The 17,265-nt window shown below is 53.4% G+C and overlaps 1 protein-coding gene across 3 annotated transcripts in view; it reads left to right on the plus strand.

The window, feature by feature from the left end:
• The window catches only part of ZBTB16 (zinc finger and BTB domain containing 16), a 178,847-nt gene that overhangs the window by 155,125 nt on the left and 6,457 nt on the right, over positions 1-17,265 (plus strand). For all 3 annotated transcript variants that reach the window (XM_026505722.4, XM_026505723.4, XM_044386638.3), the window contains exon 5: positions 16,212-16,382. In XM_026505722.4, coding sequence (XP_026361507.1) covers positions 16,212-16,382 — 171 coding nt within the window. The remainder of the gene's footprint in view (positions 1-16,211; positions 16,383-17,265) is intronic.

Raw genomic sequence — 17,265 nt, forward strand, 5'->3', positions numbered from 1 at the left:
AATGAAGGATGGTGGCCGCCTTCTTGCTTAGGCGGTTGGGTGATGGTAGTGGAGCTCTTGACTGAGATGGGGAACGCAAGGGGGGAGCAGGGCTTTTTTGTTGTTGTGCTCGCTCGGATAATGAACAGTGTTGATATTACAGCAGTGAGCTGTGCAGTGGGGAGCTTTCGGGGGGCATTTGGATCTGCGGTCGTGGGGGGAATTCAGAAGAGAGAGGCCCTCCGGACATGCGTATCTGGGAGCCATCAGCATGTAAATGATCTTGGGAGCCCTGGGAGTCGGTGAGTTTATAGAACAAGAGCGTGTTGAAAGAGAAGAGAGCTTACATAGAATCCGGAGGAACCCCCACATGATGCCTCTCCAGAACAGTCGAAACCCACATGGAGACTAAAAAGGAATCGCTGGAAGAAATAGGAGGGAGCCCAGGAGAGTGTGGTATTAAGGAAGAGATTTCAAAAAGGAAAAAGTGGTCATCAATCTTAATGCTGCTGAGAAGTCCCCTAAGGGGAGGACGAGAAAATGTCTGTTGGATTTAGCGACACGTGGGGGTCGCTGGTTATCAGAAGTGAACAGTTTTGGTGTTGGTGGGACAGTGGAGAGATGATGGTGGGTGGAAGGGTTAATGAGCCTCGGGAAGGAGACGCAGTGTGTACAGGCAACCCTCAGAGCGGAGCGGCAGAGGAAGTAACCGAGCCAAGGTTGGCTTCGGCAGGGTGGGAGCCTGGAAGGGTAACGGCCGGGGAGTTCAGGAATCAGCAAGGAGGAGGCTGGGAGTTGAACCTCAGGCCTGGAAGTATGGTCGGAATGGAGCTAGATGGAAGGGAGGGAAGGGCGTGCTAGGGGTGTTTGGAGATCAAGGACCTGTTCTGGAAGGGAGAACTTGAAGGGTGGGAAAGGAGGTTTACATTTAATATTTTAGAGGAACAGCCGTGGTTGGTGACGGAAGACCTGGAGTGCTCTAAGTGCCTCCTGCAGTGGGCCCGTTCGTTCAGTTCATGGCACCTGTTACAACACTACCATCCACTTTCTTGCACACCCGTCTTCCCACGGCCTGCATTCCATCCCCTGAGTCAGCGTTCTCAGCAGCTCCCGTGTCTCGGTTCACTACCAGCTGGCACTGCGCAGACACTTTTCCTATATTATCTGCCGTCTTCCTAGCAACCTTGCACGTGGGTATTGTGACTCTAATACGGATGGAGGAACCAGGACCCGAGCTATTAGGACATGCGTACAACTCTGTGGCTGGTAGATACATGGCGCAGACAGGATTTGAACCCAGCTTTGGTCAGGCTTCAGAGTCCAGGCTTTTGGCTGCACGTTTCTTAGACTATAAACTTCTTGGTGGCAAGAAGCATCTTGGCATGGTAGCCTTGGGATTTGATGCCTGCGTAGAATGGGAACTCAAAAAATGCTAGATGCGTGAATGAGTGAAAATATGCCTGAGTGGTGCCAAAAGCAACACTTCATACCATTATCTGAGGGAAAGAAAAGGACCAGCACCCAGAGAGAGAAAGGAGGATAACTGGGAGGCAGAAGAATAGGACAGCAAGATGTGGCAATCGAGCAATGCAAGGGGTCTCTTCCGGCCACTGTGTTTATGACCAGGGAGCTGGACACATGGCCGTGGCATGAGCGTCAGCCATAAGGTCTCCCACCTATTCTGGGGCCATCCTCAGACCCCCGTCCTATCAGGGAGTGGCCCAGAACCTCCAGGGGAGGAACTGAAAGGGGAGGGACCTAGGGAGCAAAATTCACACGGGAGGAAAGAAGAACCCCAAACCGCTAAGTGACATTCAACTTCGCGTTTCCTTTTTACAGCCTGAGCTGGAGTTTCTCTCCAGACCTTCCTCCAGACGTCATGGGTGTGCGCACGTGTGCGTGCATGTGTGGCGTGGGGCAGGACCAGGATGCCCATCCGTTGTCCGGGGAACACACACCCCCATCTAACGTGGCCTCGAGGCCCAGGCTCACGTCTGCCGGGCACGCCACCTCCTCGCCCTGGGATAGATGTAGTGAGTCAGGAACGCAGCCTCCTCGCAGGGAGCGTGCGTCCCGATTTGGGGGAAGTGGGAAAGTCTGGTGGATGGTGTTTTGTTTCTCTTTCTTGACCGTAATCGAATTCCTCCCCCACCCTCCCTGAATAGCAGGAAGGAGCATCTCCTCCTTCCAAGCTTTCAGAGACAGTATGTGCTTCCTCCTCGGGCCTCCGTGGCTCCCTCTCATTCCTTGCCTGTTCAGCAAGCTTGTCAATTCACCGTCCTCCCTCTGAGCACTGTAACCAGCCCATTTCCTCCCTGGGTGGCAGGGCATGAGGCCTCCTGGGCCAGTGCGGGGAAGTCCTGGGGCCCGAGGCTGGTAGCCTGTCACCCTCAGTTTTCCACACCACACCCGCTGCGGCCCGAGCGCCTCCCCCACCTGCGCGCCCGCACCAGCCGCTCTCTGCTTCGGAGGCTGCGCCCCGGGGAAGCGTGTGGGCAGCCGGTGGAGGAGCGTGGGGAGCAGATGGGACCCCTTGGACCGTAGGAGCTTTAAAGGATCATGGAGCCTATCCTCTTTATATCACGGATGAGATTGAGGTCCAGAGAGAGGAAATTCACTTGTTTAATCCCTCATCCATCCGTTGGTCCTTCCCTGTACCCAGGAAATACTCATCACACACCTGTCAGGCCCAAGAGATCCAGCGGGGTGGGAGGGAAAGGAGGCCCTGCTCTCAGGTGGCTTTCATTCTGATGGGAAGAGGGAGACCGTAAACCTTGAACTTGAAGCCACTCACCCAAGGCGGGTTGGCATCAGAGCTCAGAAGTCTGGACCTCCTGCTGTGTCCTTTCCAAGGATCCATACGTGGTCCCTCCTTGCTTCCTGGGGGAACATTCAGTTCCGTTCTTTGGTCCAGGTGGAAAAGTGGGGAAGGAGTGAGATTGATTTTTAGTTCAGGTACATCGGGACAACAGAGGGGTTGTGGGAGGTACCAGTAACTTTGGACTGGTTGATACTAAGGCTTCTTTTTATTTTGGTAAAATATGTATAACATAGAATTTACTGTTTTAACCGTTAAGTATACAGTTCAGTGGCATTAAGCACAATCACATTGCTGGGCAACCTTCACCACCATCTATCCAGAGAAGTGTTCCATCCTCCCCCATTAAACACTGACTCCCCCCAGCCCTCAAGACAAGGAATTCTCAGTGTTTTGTGCTATGGACCCTGGGGGCCATCTGGTGAAATCCATGAACTCTTCCTTAGGATAATGTCTCTAAGTGCATAAAGTAAAATACGTAAGATTATAAATGGAAACTCTAAATATGGATATCAAAATATTGTTAAAAATCATCTGTAGTATAGCATATGTGTGATTCTTTGTTATCCTGTTGAGCTCAAGGAGTGGTTGAGTATCCGCTGTATTTTTGCAGGAGTGGTTTGCATAAATATTTCGCTATAAATGCAACACTTCTGATGCAGATACCTACACTGTCAGTGACCAAGCCACAAGTACAGCTAATACAACTGGTTAGTTTTTTCTTTTCTTTTCTTTCTTTCTTTTTTTTTTTCTTTCATTTCCCATTGAAGGAGCTGCTAAATTTTAGGTGGGGATTGGTGAAAATAAAGATGTGATTGTTTTCTTCTCCAAGTTCACCAGCCTCCTGAATTCTGTCCCTGGACAGCTTGGGGGTTTTGTGGGCTCTAGGTCAGGAAGCCCTGCCAAGACAGAGTTTACCTTGCCTTTTCTGCCTAGAAGGGCCGCGCACCGGGCCAGGAGTGTGCTGATGGGAAGGATGCGGTGACAGAAATCCTCGCCGTGCATGCGCCCTTGAGGGAGGGAAGGCAGGAGCATCACAGGAACCCAGCCAAGGGGGAAAAGGTGCCCCCATTCTCCCCGAGCCGCCAGCCTGCTGTCTGGGGTGGGCGGGGCCAGTGCCCCCTGGAAGTGTGCCTTCTGGCAGCTTCCCCGCCCCCCTTCCACCCCCTTGTCCAAAGGCTCAATGCAGAAGGGAGCCATATGGTCCTTTGTGGACACATTTTCCCTAGTACAGTATCGTCCTGGTGTGAATGCAGGGCCCGGCTCTCCAGTGTCAGCTGTCCCTCCCCTCCCCTGCGGCCCCCATCCCCCTGCAGCCAGCCCAGAGACGAGCAGGTTGTGGGGGGCAAGCTCTCTGAGTCGGGGAGCCCTGCAGACTCGGGGCGACTGAGTCGTCTTTCAATAACACCCACACACACACTCCCACAGAAGACTGTTGAAGTGAAGTCAGATGTCTCAAAGTCAGATCCCTTTTTAGTATGAATTTGCTGTGTCTCATTCTGAGCACTAATTTCAATTTAATTGCAAGTGGCCTGAAGCCTCTTCAATAGCAGTAACAAATGGTTTGATTTTGTAAACTTCATCAGACTGCATTTTAAATGCGACACAGTAGCCCAACTCGAATGCCAATGAAGCACTGGAGTAGCTCTCTGTTTACTAATTATCCGTTTTTACTCCAAGCCACGCTGGCTGGCTTGTCTGATTAAATCGGATTTGTGGGATAGAGAACAGCTAGCAGAGTTTTCTCTATAGTAAACGAGATTGAAACTATGGGCCGCCTGGCTGCACACTGTAAATTATATTTCCTTTTAAAGGGGACGTGTCGCTTTTATTTCTCTGTCACCCCTCCTGCATATTAAACTTTACAGTACAGAAACGGACCAGCTCATCCTCCCCGAGTAGCCGGCTGGCTCCTGTTACTTTCTATGTTGCTCTCCCAAGCACCGGAAGGCAAACCGGTAGCCAGATCCCACGCTGCTCCGCCCAGCTGTTTGGTTTCTGTCCTCTCTCTTCTCGCCTTTATCCTGGGGTGAGTTTTCCTTACCCCATTATTCTAAAAGGCACCTGAGATGATTTGGGGTCTTCGAATCCATTCCGAGGAGACCAAAGAAGAGTTCTCGTGGTAACATGTACTGGGACCGAGCCCAAAAGGTTTGGCGTTTCAGAAAGATCCCGAGGATGGGTGGTGTCCGGCTCCGGCAGGCAGGGGTGGCAGTGTAGACCATGAAAGAAGATTGTCTGTTCCTGAAAAATTAGACTTGCTCTTTTGGTTCACTCTGGAATTGAAATCCTTTCCTCTGACCGGAATGAAATGAAGATCACCTGCTTCCTCCCTATGATGCACCCGAGAAAGCCAGGGCACAGGTCCTGAAGGGCTAGGATGTTGGTGGACCCGATCCGCGCACCCAAGGTTGAAGGTCAGGTTCAGACAGCCGGTGTGTCCTCCCCTCATGCCCTGGGGCCTGGGGTCTGGCCTAGAGCTGCTGGGTTCTCTTGTTTATTCCTCTCTGTCTAGGAAGGCCACCTCCACCCTTCATCCTTCCTATAAAACTCTCTCTCTCTCTATCTCCATACAACGAACGCAGGGCAGCCCTGAATAATGTGTCATCAGACTGAGCTTCAGCTCTGCCATTGCTAAGACCTAAACTCCCGAGAGCTTGACCTGCCCCACCCTCTCTCTTGGTATCTGCCTTTGTGCGGGAGCTTTTAATATTTTAATTTGCTTCTGAATGTCCTGCAAAATTAACGGTGTACGCACTTTCCCCCTTTTCGGCCGTTGTGTGCGGTACAGTACGGGAAGGCCGGCCGTGCCTCTGATAGCCTGGTTACCGTGGGAATGAATGGCCACCACACTCTCAGGCTCCCAGCCTCCTTTTAATTGTTGACAGTAAAAAGCGTTTAAATGCTGCTTAATTTGTAATCATCTTCTGGGGGGGAAAAGGAGAGGAACCATTAAAATGTCAGTAAAATGAATACGTCCTTCTCTCTTTTTTTCTTTGGTTGGGTTTTGTTTATTTATACGGGGTTGCTTTTTCTTTTCAATGCCTGATGTGTGTCAGATATTGAAATGGTTCTGTAACAATCAGCATTTCACTTTATTTTGAGTATCTGTCCCCCCAAGCCCTGCTCCCCCCCCCCCAGCCCATTCTGGGTCTCTGGGTCTTTGTCTGCCTCTCTCTCCTTGTCTATCCCTGCTCTTCTCTCTGGACCTCCCCCTGCCTCCACCTTGCTGTCTCTGGAATACATCAGGAGTTTATAGGATGTGTTAAATAAGACCCCAGCTGAGTTGTTGTTTTCCCAGAGACCCCTCTTGTGGGCCCCGGTTCCTCCCCTGGGGGCTCAGGATGACTCGGGGCAGGCCTGGGACTGGAGAGGTTGACTCTCTTTAGAAAATGTCTTGTCCACCTGATGAACCCAAGTGTTGAAAGAGACCTGGTAAGAACTTACTATACCAATAAGGACATCGGGTCTTACCTTCCGGTGGAACCACCGTGCCCTCCCATGAAGGCCTGGACCCACTATTGAGACTCCCAGTGCGTGTTATGTGTAGGCACAGGGCCCCAAGGAAATCAGAGGGTCTGGTTCTCTGACTCACCCTCTGTGAGGGTCACTTGGGTGTCTTCTCTGTCACGGCAGTGCTGGGGGGTGGGAGAGCAAGGCCTGCCCCCTGTCCCCATCCCATCAGCACAGAGGTCTGCAGGTACCCTCAGGCCCAGTGACTCAAGAATTGCCATTCTCAGTGGATGGCCCATTCTGGAAGGAACTAAGCAGGTAACTAGGAGTCACTTGAGAAAGGGCCTACCAGGTTTTCTCAAGTCTTGCTTTCCCCATCTTCCTAAAATTCCCTGTCCCACAGGGCTGCTTGAGAAGGGTTTGGGCGTGATGGACCTGGATTGGCCCCTAACAAATTCTCACTCAAGGTTAGGTCTTTTCTTTGCCTCACCCGTGACTATCCCTCTGTGAGCCTGAGACGATGGTTTCCAGTGACACCTCGAGATTCTCTTTAACTAAAAGAAGGCTGTCAAATCAGACCGAAGGAGAAATGCCCGAACTACATCTCAGTGGGAGAAAGGATCTTTCAGTTTTCAACAAACCTAGAATAATTGACTGTTAGAGTGGAGTAAGGGGAAAGTTTTCAAGGATCATTTATTTCCACCTTCATTTTTCCAGCGAGGAAACGGAGACCCAGAGAGGTCTAGCCACTTACCCAAGAGTGCACAGTGAGTTAGTCACTGAGCCAAAACTTGAGGACAGGCTTGCAGGCCGAAGACCCCGGTGCTTTCCACTCTTCCACCCTCTATCCACTGGGAGTCTTTAGTGAGAAGTCATAGAAAAGAGTAGGGCGAGAGGACGCAGGTAGGATAATTACCCTGGCCTGTCCTTTCCCATGTCATCCTAACTTCCTACCACATGCTTCAGGGGCTCTTTTCCCAGAAGCGTCCAGGAGCAGAGGAGTTAGAGATTGAGGCCTGCAGAGAGCTGCAGAGAGTTGAGGGTTCAGAGCCGAAGACATGCCAGAGGGACTGAGGGAGGAACCCATCACCCATCATAGCTCTGTGCTGATTCGCTACCCGCCTACCCGCAAACTTGCCAAGAAGGGAGCCCTTTGCCTTTGGAAACCCAGAGAGTGGACAAGTGCGTGCCTCTCTCCTTTGAGCTTTATTCCTGTTGAACAAGCTGTGTAGAGAAATCGAGGAAGGCGGTCGTCTGGGTCTTTGCTGGAGAAGCTGCACGCCGGGTCCCCAAGGCTATGCTTTGTCCACCTGCCCCACCCCCATCTCCTCCCAGCCTGGTCCCATCCTGAAGGCCCCGCTCCTCCACCAGAATGGCTAGTACCTGCGAGAAGCTTCTGATCCCCAGGGCTGGGCCCAGGGGCTGGGCTGGGCTAGGCGACAGTGGACTGCTGCCCCTTTCCTCTCAGGGCTGTTGAAGTTGGTCCAATTTTTCAATCGTGGGCCAATTAGTTTCACAAATGGGGGCCCCCGTGGTGCCAGGGCACATTTGTTCCGGGCCTGCGCACTGGCCGGGCCCCATTGTCCTGCCTCCCGCCCCCGTGTGGGCCCATTGTCCTCGCCCCCAGCGGGTGCTGCTTACCGCTGATTTATACGGGCAGGCGTCCTGCAGGCTCCAGGCTGCACTGCCACAGCTGGCCGAGGTGCTTAAGGCCGCGGACCCTGTGACCTTTGCCCCAGTCCTGCTGTCATTTTGAAAGTTACAGACCAGAGGGCTGCATACCTCTCTGGATTTACTTCCCACCCCAAGCCCACCCCCTACACACACACACACACACACACACACACACACACACACACTCTCTCTCTCTCTCTCTCTCACTGTCTCACACTCTCCATCTCTCTCTCTCCCCACCCCTTGTTCCCTTCTTTCTCCTCTTGCTCTCGTGGTGGAAGTTTGGATTCACGGATGTCTGGAAGGCTTCAGGAACAGGACTGGGAAGTGGCTGCAGGTGCAGGTGGGAAGTACCAGGAGAGACAACTGGTTGCTTCTGGTGCGGAGGACACTGTTACTTCCCCTTGTGTGGCTTTTAATCCTTGGCTTCCTTTCTTCTGCATCAGATGCCGAGGCGGCAGCAATGGAGGCACACATTCCCATCAGTTTGACATCTTGCTGTTGAGTTTGCCCTTGGCACCCTTTCTGCCAGGGGCCTGTGCCCCCTAGAAAGCATAGCCCACCAGGAGGTAGATCAAGCAGGGAGGCGGTCACGTCACCAGGCAGCAGAGCACAGATCTGGTCCCCTTTTAACCTGTTGACTCTCTCAAACCAAACTCAACTATCTTCCCCTGTTTTACTTCCTTCCCTCCCTTTTCCACCCCCTTTCTTGTCCCCCTCCCCCAGTTTCTCCTCCTCTCTGGCTCGTTTGTTGGAGTGATTGACAAAATTAGTAAATCCATTCATGTTACTTTTATTGTGCAGGTCTCAATAAATCCCCTGTGTCCGGGGTGCACCTTAATGAGCTAGTGAGCTGACAAATTTGTTTACTGTAGCTGGAGGTGCCGAGTAATGAAATGCACTTGTGTCTGCAGCTCACTGCTAAACAAATACAGTTTTCTGGAAGCCAGCATTGCTAGTGGCTGCCTGAGGACGCAGCCACATTCCCCCAGAGACGGAGAGGGTGTGCGCGCACATGTGCACAGGGGTGTGTGCCTTGAGACATGTAATCACTCACCCATCCATGGCTTAGTTTTAAAACAAATTTGAATCAGCTCCTTCTAGCTCCTCCCCGTTTTGGTTATTCATTGAGAACTCTCGGCTCCCTGGACTAATGATAGGAAACCCTAACATTCCTCCTTTCCCTTGTGGAAATGGAAGGTTATATAGATTGCCTTCCAAGATTCAAGAGAGAAAGGAAACTGGTGGGAGGGCTGGATGAGGAGACTGGAATTGACAAGGCTGAAACCGACAAGAAGACTGGATGCTAAGGTTTTTAGCTCCAGGCTTGGTTTGAGAAGAGGTAACTGAACAGATGATTAAAGATGCCCCAGCAGCAGGCGACTTTGCACGTGGGAGACAAGCCCCCATGCACTGGCTTGTGGCTAATCTGGTTCGAGGCAGGCCTCCCGAGATGTTTTCTCAGTCTTCTCTAGCTGTCCTGTGAGGGAGGCCGACAGCAGTAAAGGATACAGTGGGGCTTGTCTCCCGCTCTCGGAATCTGTCTTTCTCAGCAGTCAGTGGGCTGACACTTGCTTGGACTGGGGACACTGGACCCTCATTGTGCAAGCAGCTAGCCTTCTGAAGAAGGCTGGGAATTCAGGAGCTCAACCCAAATGATCCTGTCACTTGTGCCCAAGAGAAGGGAGCTCTTGGCCTTTTCTCCAGTAGATCCCTTGAAAAGGAGCCAAACCCTAAATGATGGTATGGGGGGAGTCAAAAGGGAGGCACCCCTGCCGTTGTCATGACTGGGCACTCATTTCCTTTCTGTCTGCTCTCTGTCCCTGCCCCCTCTGCACCTATAGCCCTCTCCATCCTCTTGAGATGCAGACAGAGCCTTCCCGCCTGTGCTGTGAGTCAGCCTTGGGCTGCTTGTCTCGGTCTTTTTCTCCTGCACAGTGGATAAGGCAGTTCTAACGTGTTCTTTAACAACAACCTGGGGGGGGGGGGCGGTGGGTAGTGGTGGGCAGGGGATGGAGCAAGGAGAGAAAGACAGGGAAGGGGAAAAGGCAGCAGTCTCAGTGATGGCTTTGGTGTGTGGCTACCAGGGTTGCCTCTGGCCGGAAGTGGCGTCCAGGAGGTCAGAGGGAGTAGACCTGTGTGAAGGATTTGGGGGTCAGGTTGGGGGTGGAGGGTGGGAGATGATTGCAGTTTAAATCAAGGTTTTTGCAGTCCCCTTAAAGTTGATATTTTCTTCCTCTGGGGAGAAAAAACAAAACTGTTGGGGGTGGCGGGGAAGGCAGGCTGTTCCTTTGCTGGGTGAGGTTAGGCGGAGTTGGACCTGCAAGTCCATCTGTGGGCCGCGTGCACGCACGTACACATAGGCATGCACACAGTCCAGCACACACACACGTGGCAGCCATAGCTAGCTTACCAAAAAAAGCCAGAGTATATTTAGATCCCTCTGCTCTTTTGATTAAGAAACTGCTTATGCTGGAGATAATAAGACCTTGTTCCAAGAAGGTGTAGCATCTGAACATCTTTCCCAGCTGTGTACCCCTCTGATCCTGTTCCTTCCTTTCTATTAGAGAGCTAATTGGTATGGAAATGGCACAGGTGTAAACATGAGGGTTTGTGTCTCATAATTTCAGACCCGGTCATCACCTGGGTGAAATAAATATCCTGGATCTATGTCACCCCTCCTGCCTCCTGTTCCACCCTGGCCTTGGCTTTCTCCCATTCTTTGGCTATAATTAAACTTGTTTTAAATCGAGAGTCTCTGAGTTGGGCATGCCCTGCAGCCAAAACAGCCGTGCTGCCCTTGGGGGTGGGGAGTGGATGAGCTGTGGGTCACCATCTCCAGAGACAGAAGGGAGGCAAATGGCAGCCCCAATATTTGCATGGGCCCTGCCCACATTACCTAGAACCAGGCTTTTCATTCAAGAGGTTATTTCATTCCATAACCTCTTATATTACCTCCAGTGATAAACCACATCAGGCGGACACCCTTGGAGTACAGCTCAAGACTGAGCCCCATTCATTCTTCGGAAGAGCAGAGGAGGTGCTGTTCTTTGACCTGATAAATTATTTCCTTGGACCCAGGCCAATTTATGTGCCCGGTTTACATTATGATTTCCGGACTGATAGAAAACGGTACATTTGCAAAGTTTGCATACTCAAAAACATGTGTCCCTTGCCTCTGAACAGCACTGGGAATTTGCATCTGGAAAGGGTAGGTGAGTTAGGAAAGGGAGTGCCGTTTCCTAGAGAAAGAAATGAAGCCCAGGGTTACAGCGCCAGGCAGGCCGCTCCTCGGGCCGGCCAGCTCTGAGGTTTTCTGCCGTTTCACTGCGTAATGTGGTCAAACTGGTCCTTCTGTGGTCTTGGTCTTTGCTTCTTGCCCACAGAGCTCAAACGTGGAGTGAGATCTGGGGAGATCTGTCTGGCCTACCAGACAGACACGAGAGGCCCCAACAAGAACAGATGCCTGTGGGTCACTTGGTGTTACTAATTTCCAAAGAGAGTCTTGCTGGAAGTGCTCAGTAATGGCTTCATTTGGTCTGAGCTTTTCTCTACCTCTAGCTGTCTGGCTGTCTGTACTGGGACTGCCCCCACCTCCGGCCCCTCATCTGCCCTTTGTAATTGTCCCACAGCTCCTTCTTTAATCTCTTACGCACCATGTGGTCACCGAGGGCCTACGCTACGCCAGGCCCTGTGCTCTGGGTGGGGGGATATAGAGATTCGGGGAACAGTTGCTGCTTTGGAGGGCTTACAATCTAGTAGGCAGAGCTGAATGTCAAAAATAAATGCGTCAAAGGGTTTTATGCGCTGTAATCGTGAGGGCTTAGGGGAAGAAGATGTTCTTGGAACGGAGTCCTAAATAGCGTAACTCATCCAAGATGCCTCCTCCAGAGTCGACTTCCTGGAAGCCGCAGCCCAGAGTCGATAAAGCAACTTCAGCTCGTCTCCTGCGCAGGGCTGCCGGGATCCCCATCCGGGCCGTCCACTGCTGCAGGAGGATGCCCAGCTGAGGGGGGAATGGAGGCTGGAATCCATCCCCCTTTGCTCGCCAGAGCCGTGTGCCCAGGCAACTATCTGTGTCTGCCCAGAGGAAGAGGCATGATTTTCTAATTCAGACAAAGGCGTCGTCTGGGCTGGCACGGGCTCTGCTACCACTTTATGGGTATCTCACTTGATGCCCTCAGCAACGACAGAGTGGCCAAGGATGAGCAAACTCCAGTCCAGAGAAGTTCAGTGACTTGCTCAGAATCACAAGGCAAGGAAGTGGCAGAGCCGAGACCCCTGTGCTTCTTTTGTTTTCCTTGTGTCACGCTGACCAGGTGATTTCTGAAGGTTCTCTGCAAGCCGTGGAGGCTCCTCCCGCCTCCCCAGTGGAATCAGGCATGAGGTGTCTGTGTAGCAGAGGAAGGAGCACCAAGCCTCTCTGGGGCTCGGGCGGTGCAAGGAGCAGAGTCACTGCCCGGCCTCTTGCCCGGCTGCACATCTCACGGCAGCTAATGAATTGCTAATACAATTTTCTAGATAATTTTATTTCCATAGTCCCACATTTTAATGTGTTTCCAAAAGCTAGCATTTATTTGCTTAATCTCCCAGTGTAATAGAATCTGCCCTGACTCATCGCACATGCGAACAGTCAGCTAGGCAGAAACTACGGCAAATTGTTTAATAACTCCAATCTAGTCTCTGGATTTTTAGCTTGCATGCACCAGTAGCTTTCTTGTGTCTCCTCCACTTCTGCCCCCACCTTTGCCTTTTTAAATATTTTTCCATCTTCTCAGCTGTTGGTCTCCAAACAGAAGAGAGGGGAGCGTGGATATGGGTCCTCAGGGGTGACTTCTCTTCATCTCTGCACCTCGGCTGGTGTATCAGTGGCCAAGGAGGCCCCCGAGCCTTGTGAGATGTCCCAGGAAGGGGAGAGGGGCCCTTGCATGGACATGGTAACATTTCCTTCCCAAGTAGTGATGCTGTCACTTGAAACCGGCTGCCAGGGTGCAGAACTGGCCATGTGGGGACTTCTGGTGCACCACGCTTCCCGACCGAGCCCCCTGCGCCAGGCCCTGTCATGCCATCTACCGGGACCTCATTTCTCCACTCCTCCTCCTGTCTGCAGAGTCCCTGCCCTGGTCTGGGCCCCACCCTCCTCCAGTGGTAGCACAAAAGCCATCAGCTCTCTCTGCTTCCAGTCATTTGCCACTGCTGTCAGTCCCCACGCTGTCCCCAGGGCATGGCCCTTGCATAAAGGTTGGTTCCTGCTGACACCCCCACCCCTCGCCCCACCCTGCCTTTCTAGACACCACATAGCCCACTGGCCCCACTGACCTTCCCTGCTTATCTCCATCCTCTGGGGCTGTCGTGTGTCCCTGCCTGCTCTGAAACTCCCTTGTGGTGTTTCCTTAGCCTGGCCCCTGTACCCCTCCTCCCTTGGCTTCACAATACTCTTCATTTCTCAATGCCACAGTTCTCATGGAGTCACCCTGTCTTATCCCCTGGCGGGTCACCCTGTCTGTATCCCCAACTAGCCGGGGACCCCAGTTCTGTAGTTGGTCTTAGCATCCCCTTGTCACCTTGCAGTGCCTACACTTGGCAACTGCTCATGGAGTGTGCTGCATGGACACGAAGTGGGTTCAGACCATCCTGAGAGGTATGGATAGCCTAGGAGGATGGCTTTGAGGAGCCTTGGAAAGACCCGGGGGGCTGAGTGCTGTGGTGTCCTCAGTCCATCCTGCTGGGGGTACCTGCCCGCAGAACTCCTCTGGGCCTGGCATTGTAGGGTCCCTACTGGGAATGTCACACTCCCTCTGACCCAGTTGCCTCCCACCCTGGGGATTTCAGGGGATGTCTAAGGAGAAATCTGGGCTGCGGAAGGGCGCAGCTTGCCCACGAGGCCTGCTCCAGCTTACCAATTCAAGACAACTGTTTGACATCTGGCTGAATTGGGGCTGGTGCTGGGGTGCTTGGGATGAAACTGCCAGGGCAGCCGTGTCACAGACTTGCTGCGGATGGACTGCACACCTGGGCAAGTTGAGCTGGCCGGGGCGGACCCTGAGCGCTCGCCATCAGACCACTCCCCTCAGCCTGGCGCAGCCAAGCACCCCGTTACCTCTCTGAGTTCTTGCTGGGCCCCAGACATGAGAAGGCTTCAGAGAGCTGTACCTTATGACTCTGCTTCCAGCCCACTTCCCCTGGTCTGGCTTTTCTAAGCGTCGCTGGAGCGTGCCCCGGATGCACTGGGGCTCCCGGCCCAAGCGGGGCGAGAGCTGACGTGCTGTCATCACCGTGCCCCTTCCAGAAGCCCAGACAGACAGGCGGCGTGCCCCAAAGCAGACGCGGGCCCAGCCCCGTGGTGGCTGAAATCAGACAGACCTAGGGGTTTTCAAATCTCAGCTCTACCTCTTCTGACTGTGACCTTAGGCAAGTTGTTTAATCGCTCCGTTTTCCCATTTGTAAAAGGGGGGATGAGAATCCCTGCCTTGTGGGGTTGGATGCTGTGTTAACTGAGATGGCAGCATAGACGAAGCACCTGTGTTAGTTCCTTTCCCTCGCGCTTGTTGAGGCGAGGAACAAAGCGGTGCTCTTGCTTTGTGTTCAGACTTCCCTGGACCTGGATGCTGGCAGCAGCTGCCCGGCCTTCTGAGTGTCTGCACGGGTAGCTGTAAGGGGTGGAGGACGGGGGCATGGAAGGGTCTGGCCTCCCCCCTAGTTCATCCAAAACCCAGCCACGAATGGGACTGAGGCTGTGAGAACAGACCACCCCTTTGCTCTCTCCGTGGATGGGCCAGGGTGGCAGCAAGGTCTTCACGCTGTCCTTCTCTTCACCCCCTTTCTACCCGGAGCTCCTTGATTCCACACTGAGCAACCAGTGCTCTGCCCTTCTTCCCCTCGGGCTGCATTGACAGATGTGAGGCCTGTCCATCTTTCCCACTTGTGTCCTTTACACGGTCGGGCGGTGCAGGGCTGAGCACCGGTGATACTGCCCAGATGCCAGCAAGAGGGGAGCAGATGAGCTTCCCAGGGGAGCTGACATGCTTAGGGAAATAGGATCCAAAAGGGTGGGCAATGAGCTACCAGTGAGGACTCCGATGGGGGGGTCCTAGATGCTTCCTCATGTGCTGCTGTACCCAGACAGGCTATGGTTCCAGGGCAGGATCAGAAAGGGGGTTGAGAACGAACAAGATAGCAGCTTGCCTTTGTAGGGTACCATGGGGTACCTACCTGTGCTTGCGATCACTGCAGGGAATGACCAGACAGAATGAAATGAAAATCTCATGCCACTCACTAGCTTAAAATCCTTTGACAGTTGCCCATTGGTCTTGAGATGCAGCCCAGATGTCTTCATGTGGTTTTCAAGACCCACATATGACCTGGCCCTGCCTACTTCTTCCCCTCCACTGTCCCCCCACCTCCCTAGCGATGCTGTTCTTCTGTCTGATTCTCTGATAACTGCGTTTCTCTCAAGGCCCAGAGTGTTCATGGATGCTCTCCCCGCCCTGGTCCTGTGTGCTGGGTGACATCTGTGATGAAGCAGGGACTTTGTATAGTTTCCCATGGTGAGATCCCCAGTGCCCAAAAGGGAGTCCTCCTTATAGAAGGTCCTAGAATAATATTTGTTGAATGAGGACACTTAAGATGCGTGCCTCGGTGAAGGGAGAACTGGTTAAAAGAACAGGGTCTGTAGCTAGCCTCTGGGGCAGACTCGGACCCAGGCAGCCTGGGTTCAGACTGTGTCTCTGCACCTTCTGAACTCTGTGGAACTTTGGACAAGTTGCACAATCTCGGTGCCTCATTCGCCTCATCTGAGAGGTGAGCGGGTAGAGCCTGCCTTCTGGAGACGGGACTTTAAACTCGCTCCATTTGACCCCTGGCTGGCACGCGCTGTCTTCATGAGTGCGATCCCCCCCCCCCGAAGACCACCCCGACTTCCCACCTCCTGCCCCAGCCTCCAAAAAGCCCCTCTGATAAGTGCCCTCTTAGTGCCCTGCCTTTGACACAGCACCCCACGCGGCTGCCGACGCACGTTTGTCGTGGCGACGGATTTGATTGTCTCTCTCTCCCGCTAGACTTTAGGTGTCGCAGGGGTGCGAGGTAAGTTGATCTTGTCCAGCCCCGGAGCCACAGGCTAAGTGCCGCATCCACGCTGCGGGGCCTGGTCCGCCTCCGGGTTCGCCCCTGAGCTGGGGGGCAGAGGCACAGCCTGACCCGGGCTCCTGGCTCTCGCTCGAGCCCGGCTGAGGCCACGGTGGCCTTGTGCTGCACCCTCCTGAGGCTCTCCCCGCCCTGTTGCCCGCAGGCGCCGACATGGCCGTCTTCTGTCTGCTGTGCGGGAAGCGTTTCCAGGCGCAGAGCGCGCTCCAGCAGCACATGGAGGTCCACGCCGGCGTGCGCAGCTATATCTGCAGCGAGTGCAACCGCACCTTCCCCAGCCACACCGCCCTCAAACGCCACCTGCGCTCGCACACAGGTAAGCCCGTCCAGGGGATGGCAGGGCCCGCCTCTGGCATCGTGTCTGGATTTACCTCCAAAAACAGAAAGGGGAGGTGTCAGGCCAAGTAGGCCCTCGGCCCTTCTTTGCTCAAGGTGGGCATGGAGGGGCTTCCGTTGTGCCGGTAAATGTTGCTAGTTCTTCTCCCCATCCCACCTTGGGGTCCCAATCTCTCTGCGCTCCACGGAGAGGGTATTCATTAGAAATGCAGGCTCTTGGGTCTCCCCCTCAGAAACTCTGACTTCACGGCTATGGAGAGGGCGCCAAGACTCAGCGTGATGGATACATATTCCCAAAAGATTCTGATGCAGGTGGACCCAAAACCCATTTTGAGAAAAGCCTACCCGCTTGGTCTCTACCTGTCCGTGCCACAGCCCTCCCTCTCCCTGTCCTCCACCCCATGGACACGTGCTCTTGCCGTCAGCCTCAGGAATGTTAAGAAGGGGTCCTGCTTGCTCTAAAATAACAGAAGCAGATTTTCTGTCCTTGGCCATTAACCTTGATTCGGGGAGACGATGAGGGCATATAAACAATGAGCCAGATGATGGAGCAGAAAAGTAGTTGTGAGTCAAGGGGTTGGGCCATGTGTCCAGGTCCTGGCTCGTCCCTGCCACCATACTCTAGGTTGACCTCGAGGACCAGGAGGCACGTTCCTTTCTGGTAGCAGCCTCTGATCCCCTAGCAAGGTAATGGGTGACTTAAATTCATTCCTTTCTCTATGACAAAATTGGTCTTCACTGACTACACGTGGAAAAAGGAGTGTCCCTTTCTGAGTCAATGTGTGTCTCTGCTTGTGTGTGCTTTGTCCTGGGTTTAGAGTGAGAGTGGGGGACAGGGTGGGGCGGGGAGACAGAGAGGCAGA

This window comes from Ursus arctos, unplaced genomic scaffold (assembly GCF_023065955.2).
Source record: "Ursus arctos isolate Adak ecotype North America unplaced genomic scaffold, UrsArc2.0 scaffold_22, whole genome shotgun sequence".
NCBI lineage: Eukaryota > Metazoa > Chordata > Mammalia > Carnivora > Ursidae > Ursus > Ursus arctos.